This window comes from Pinus tabuliformis, chromosome J (genome assembly GCF_031772625.1).
Source record: "Pinus tabuliformis cultivar Carrire ecotype Pingquan chromosome J, CPIR1, whole genome shotgun sequence".
NCBI classification, from domain to species: Eukaryota; Viridiplantae; Streptophyta; class Pinopsida; order Pinales; family Pinaceae; genus Pinus; species Pinus tabuliformis.
In genome coordinates this window covers 1,469,728,904-1,469,735,590 of record NC_142295.1, presented here as the reverse complement: position 1 = coordinate 1,469,735,590, position 6,687 = coordinate 1,469,728,904, and the positions used below count along the sequence as shown (strand labels likewise).

Below are 6,687 nucleotides of genomic sequence, written 5' to 3'. Positions count from 1 at the left end.
AATAAAATTTATAGAGTGAAAGCCGCTTCACTTTCCTATATTTCTTTTTTTATACCAATATTCAAATTCATTGGATAAGCACTTGTAATTGTTCCTCCAAGTTATCATTTTGTTGTTTTTCTAGTTTTGCATTGCCCCGTGTTATGAGAGACCATCATTAACTTATACCCATCCTATTAATAAATATTAATATTGATATTATTAAAAATCTTGATATAAATATCATGATAAATTGAAAATTTTTATTGTTGTTTTTCTAGTTTTGCATTGCCCCATGTTATGAGAACTCATCATTAATTTATACCCACCTATTAATAAATATTAATATTGATATTATTAAAAATCTTGATATAAAAATCATGGTAAATTGAAATTGTTTATTGTTGAGTTTAATAAATATTAATATTGATATTATTAAAAATCTTTATAAATATTATAGTAAATTGATTTTTTTTCCCCAAAAATCACAATAGCACAAGCTAAGTGGGTTGGACTGTGGGCAAAACTCCACCGTTAAACAGGTTCAGCCAGAAATGATCTGATATGAGTGACTCCCCGAAAAGTATTGATTACGACTATGAAAATAGTCATAAATGAATAAGTTACTTAACACAATACTCTCATATAAATATGTTACATATAAATACACTGATTTTTATTCTCTCATAAATGAATAACTTAATGCAATACTCTCATATATAAATACACCGACTTTTTATTCTCTCCACGAGCACTAGCAAAATATTATACGAAACAAAAAAACACTTTGTACAGCTTCCTGAAAATTCTACGGCTTACCAAGTACTAGATTCACTATCAATATTATATTATAGCGTTTCTAGACTTTCAGCGCGACTTTGCAACCAGACTCGGGACAATACTAAGTTCATAAGTCAATAGTATATAATACCTCTGGCAGATGTCGACAGCCAACTCACCTGACAACGAATCGCCATCAATTCCCATCGCTTGACTGTGGAATTAGTAACTGATTAGTTTACGGAGGTTGAGAAATTGCTAGGACAGTCAAAAGTAATTGGAATGAAAAAAAAAAGTTAAAAGTAATTAGAATTGGGGTAAAAATTCAATTTTTTTTTTGTAAAAATAGTGTTTGAATCATATTTTTTTATGGTGGAAATAAAATCAACATCATCAAAAATTTTTAAAACATTTAAAATTATTATGAATTTTGACAATTTTACTTGGATTTACAAAAATCTGTGTCTATTTTTTTAAAATATAACTGGAAATTCCATAACCTCTATTACCAAAAAAAACATAATCATTGAAGCGCCACCGCATACCCCACCACCGCATACGACCACATGTAGATGAGAATCGACATGCCAAGTGGGACCTTCTTTGGCTTTTCATGGATGGACGGCGGAGATGGTTGAATTTAGACTCTTTCAGCGTGTTCCAGAGAATAGGCGTTGGTATTACGGCGATAACTGACTGCACGTGCTGGATATTTGACTGGTAATACGCTGGTATTACGGGGATAATTGACTCTGAACATGTGCTGGATATTTGACTGGTAATACGCTGGTATTACGGGAATAATTGACTCTGAACATGCTGGATACTTTGGTAGTATGGGGATATTTGACTGTGCACGTGCTGGATTCGGGTACAGAGGCGTTGACGGAGCAGAAAACTAGACTTTTTACCAAATCTCCCTTCTTATGAAACGATTGAACGCTATAAGAATGCAGGAACCCACTACGCCTAACAGATTCAGAGCGACACATTCAGCTGAATTGAAACGAGAGAAGGGGTCACTTATTTATCCACAGATTGTTAACATGGCTTGCATTGTAGCAGTGAATTCTCCCTCTATACACAATTCTGGTATTGAGATATGGGCAGCTTCCCCAAGGAATCATGGTTTCCAGACGCCCAGGAGCAGCGGCATCCACGCAAATTTTGTGGGGTCTCCGCTGAGGCCTGTTTTAACCATCAGAGACGAAAATATGCTGTGGATCGAGAGCAGGAAGAACCCGGCCAACAAACATTTCTCTTCCTGTGTCAATGTCCCGGAGGATAATGGTTCGAATGCCCGCAAGTTCCCTTTGCCTCCTCTCAAAAGGAAACGACCGCAGAGGCTGGATATTCCGCTGCAGCTGTCGGGCCTAAACGCGCCGTGCCCGGCAGTGGAGCAGCCGAAGGAGGTGAATGAGGAGGGTACTCATTATGCAGTTTCGCGCAAAAAAGGTCGGCGAGAATTCATGGAGGATACCCACAAAGCCATTGTCAATGTTCTCGGTGATTCCAGACAGGCCTTTTTTGGTGTGTTCGATGGTCATGGTGGTCAGAAAGCTGCAGCTTTCACTGCCGAAAATCTTGGGCAGAATATTGTGGACGCTATGCTCAGCATGGAAGATGAAACCGAGGACTTTCTTGAGCAGGCCGTTAGAGCTGGATACTTAACAACAGATGCTGAGTTTTTGAAGCAGGAGGTTGGCAGCGGTACTGCTTGTGTGACTGCTCTGATTAAAGGTGGTAACTTAGTGGTTTCCAATGCTGGGGATTGTCGAGCAGTTATGAGCAGAGAGGGCGTTGCTGAAGCCCTTACATGTGATCATCGAGCTGGAAGGGAGGACGAGCGACAACGGATAGAAAATTTGGGTGGAATTGTGGAGCTCCGCCATGGAGTTTGGCGAGTTCAGGGATCTCTGGCTGTATCTAGGGCAATAGGGGATTCGCACTTGAAAGAATGGATAACCGCTGAACCAGAGACCAGAAAGATTAAAATTACATCTGATTGCGAGTTTTTAATTTTGGCATCAGATGGGTTGTGGGATAAAGTCAGTAATCAAGAAGCAGTGGATATTGCCAGGCCTTTCTGCGTTGAAAAGCATCCTAATTTGATACCATTAGCAGGAGGCCCTATGGCTGCTTGCAAAAAGCTTGTAGAGGTAGCAGTAACCAGAAAATCTCAAGATGATATAAGTGTGATGATAGTACAACTCCAACATTTTTGCATGAATGAGATTTAGAAAGTGTGAGATGAGCGGAGGGATGCCAGCGAAAGAGTGGACTCACAAGCATCTGAACATGGGCGTTTCAGACCTTAAAATGATAACATCTAGTATATATTCTGGTATTTTTGGTTGTCTGGACAATTCCTCCATTTTCCTAGACAACCTCATTATATAGTGGGAAAGATGAGTTTTCGTAGACAACCCCATTATATGGTGGGAAAGATGAGAAAGGACCACATCCATTTTTGTACAGTTCTGTAGAATACAGGATTCAATCATTTTTTCCCAATTACTCTCCAATTGTTAATATATTTCACTTATTAGTTGTTCATCATACCAAGGTAAAAACAAAATTAATGAAAAGCAAGATCATTGTTGGTATATAAGTGAGTTAATGTTTCAAACTAACAATAATCACTCATAATGATTCCAACTAATATAAAAATGAATTACAATATATACAATATGATTGTGTACAAAATTGTTTTGTTGTTTATTTTTAAAATAAGAATTATTGTAAGTGTAAAAATAAATTTGGCACCTATGTACATGTCTATATAATTGTTACATTACACAGGGAGATTAAATGGTGGGAGTGAATAGCGATTTATAAACACAAGAACCATGACTTAAATGTTACCAAAATTTAAACAATGCAATAGCACGATTTAGCACATGAATCTATGCTAGTATTTATAGAAAAAAATCTAAAACAATTGATAAACACATTGAACTAAAACCATACACAGTAATATAACCACAATACATCATGATTTACCCTTAAAACCCAACTTCACAATACATAATGATTTACCCTTAAAACCCAACTTTAGGTAACCAATTTGGTATGGCGATGCTCTGACTTTATTACTCTCAATACATCATGATTTACCCTTAAAACCCAACTTCACAATACATAATGATTTACCCTTAAAACCCAACTTTAGGTAACCAATTTGGTATGGCGATGCTCTGACTTTATTACTCTCTCGGATTTTAGAGATTTGCTTACAAGAATAAAACCAAAGCCTTATTAATCCTGGTAGGGGAACCATTGTAATTTGTTATAAAGAGGACAACATTGGGATCGATTGAAATAGCCAGAAATACAAATGTTGTTTCCCTTCTATTTTCCCCTCTCTTTCTTATTGGTACCATTCCCTTTTAGGTTCCCATTTATTTTTTATTTTGTTAATTATTTGGCTCTTACATTGGCATCTCAAAGTTCTTTGTGGAAAATGGGTAGCTAAGTAATTCAAGGTGTGGCCATCACACCAACAATTGCAACCTCCTACTTCATCCACCTTTATAGCTCATTCCTCTATAGTGATAACACTATTACTTCCATAACAACAACTTTCATAGAATTTTCAATAGCTTCCACAATAACAAATTTAGTGGCCTCTTCTTTTGCTAATTATTTTTCTTAATCTAAGTCATGATCCATTTCTATCTATTTTAGATCCATTTTAGATTTCACATCCTCATTGGGAGGCTTTTGGTTTTCAAAAGGTATATCATTAATGAGATGGAAACACATGACCTCCATTTACTTTTCCATCTCCACTATTTCATAATGAAGAAGATTACTTGTTGCTTTATGGTCTATTACTATTTTTCTATTATAGAAGTTATTCTTTCTCTCCATTTATGTGATTTGACTATGTATATGTGTTACCTAACGATTTTTTGGGGGTCTAAATTTTCCATTAGCTATCTTTTGGTCATTTAAAAATAAAATAAAATCACCCATTTTGTTAAAAAATTACCTTTTTTTTTACATAGATATGACTAAATTGATAATTTTCACCCAGAGTTTCCCAATTTTAATATTAAATTATATGATTTTCTATTGAATATTTACCTACATTTTATGTGTGTGATTTTTCAAACCAGAACAATGGCCTAGAAATGACATAAGTATAATATTTAATTTCTTAAAAGATACCATGTTACCTCCCTTCACCAAGTGACATTTTTTTTCCTCCTATAGAAAGTCGCAGTCTTACCCTATAGCTGTATGGGCCACCAAATATCACTTCATGGGTGTCTAAATTGAATGCAATTGGATAATATAATTCATAAAAATAGTTAGTATTAATGCAAAATTTGATTTTATAACTCTGAGTGATTCTCATAAAAGATTTCCCTTGCAACCATGCTAGTAAGCTTGGCTGCACTAGATCATAAGTTTCTAAAACAATCTCATTAACTAATGTTTCAGAAATTGAATTACATTAAGAACCATTTTCAAGTAGATAATTTACCTTTTGATTCGTCACTTATACTTTGATTCAGAATATTGCATAGTTGCTTCCACTTCCTTTTGGCTACTAAAATGTGGTGAAAATTATGGCTTCATCTAGATAGGAGGTGCTTTCTACACTTTTTCTTTTGTCTCAGTAGCTTCTCTTGCTTCCTCTTAGACTTTAGCAACTTCATACACAAACTCAAATGAATTTCCTACACTTCTTTTATACGTTCCCATCCATATGAGAATGTTTGTAATGCCTATTATATTTTCTCATTTTTTCAATTGTGGATACCAATTTTCAAATTTATGAAATAAGCACCTCTACTTATCCCTAAAAGTTATCATATTATTATTTTTCAAATTTTACATTATCCTACATCACGAGAGACCATCATTAATTTATACGTACCTTACTATTAAACCTTATTAATAAAACTTGATATTATTAATAAATCTTATTATCAATATTATTAATAAACCTTAAATATTTTTATTGAAATTTAATAATAACCTTCGTTAATTTCACAAAAATATGTTAATTAAAACTAAATTTCATAGAAATATGTTACATAAAACTACTCCCATTTTTGTTCTCTCTGCCCAATAGCAAAACAATTTTCTGTGGAACTAAAAACAATTTCTACAACTTCTTAAAAATTCTACAAACTTCCTCCTAACAATACGGCTTCCCAAATACTAATTTCACGATCAATAATAATATGATAAATCATCTAAGAGTTACAAAGTTCACTCATTGATATTATATTATAGCATTTCTAGACTTTGACGGCCACGTCGCTGTTGTAATTTGATAACTAATTATGTAAATATGTGTAAAATTGTATTAGTCACTGCCAAGTTAGTTTTATACCGAAACAATAGTTATGTAACTAAGGAGGCTCTTATAAGTTTTGGAAGTCTTTAAAGGCACCCTAGTTGTTATGAAAGCAGAAAAGGTTGGAAATCTTTACAGACTCAAAGGAAGTACTCAGGTTAGTGAAGCAGCGATTGTGTCAGAGAAAGAAGAAGAAGGTACTCGCCTATGGCATCAGCGATTGGGTCACATGAGCGAGAAAGCGCTTCAGGTACTGATGAAACGTAAATTACTTCCTGTTTTGAAATCCTTGAAGTTGGATTTCTGTAAACATTGTGTGTATGGAAAATAGTGTAAACAGAGGTTTAAAATTGGAAGTCATAATAGTAAAGAAATTTTGGACTATATTCATTCTGATATGTGGGGACCATCTCCTATTGTATCATATGGAGGTGCTTTATATTTTTTAACGTTTATTGATGATTTCTCACGGAAAGTTTGGGTCTTTATGCTAAAAAGGAAAGCTGATGTATTCAACGTCTTTAAACAATTTAAAGCAATGGTAGAAAAAAGAACAGACAAATCAATTAAATGTTTAAGAATTGATAATGGTGGTGAATTTACTTCTCTAGAAT

General features: G+C 34.3%; 1 protein-coding gene across 1 annotated transcript; it reads left to right on the top strand.

Moving 5' to 3' along the window:
* Positions 1-1,799: 1,799 nt before the first annotated feature.
* Positions 1,800-3,309, top strand: LOC149232917 (putative protein phosphatase 2C 53). The gene has a single exon (XM_089376608.1). It carries the CDS (start codon positions 1,806-1,808, stop codon positions 2,997-2,999), a length of 1,194 nt encoding a protein of 397 aa, XP_089232734.1. The 5' UTR covers positions 1,800-1,805; the 3' UTR covers positions 3,000-3,309.
* The last annotated feature ends 3,378 nt before the right edge of the window (positions 3,310-6,687 follow it).

Bases quoted from the DNA above. Each gene is read 5' to 3' on its own strand.
- LOC149232917 (XM_089376608.1), top strand. From the start codon at position 1,806: ATGGCTTGCATTGTAGCAGTGAATTCTCCCTCTATACACAATTCTGGT.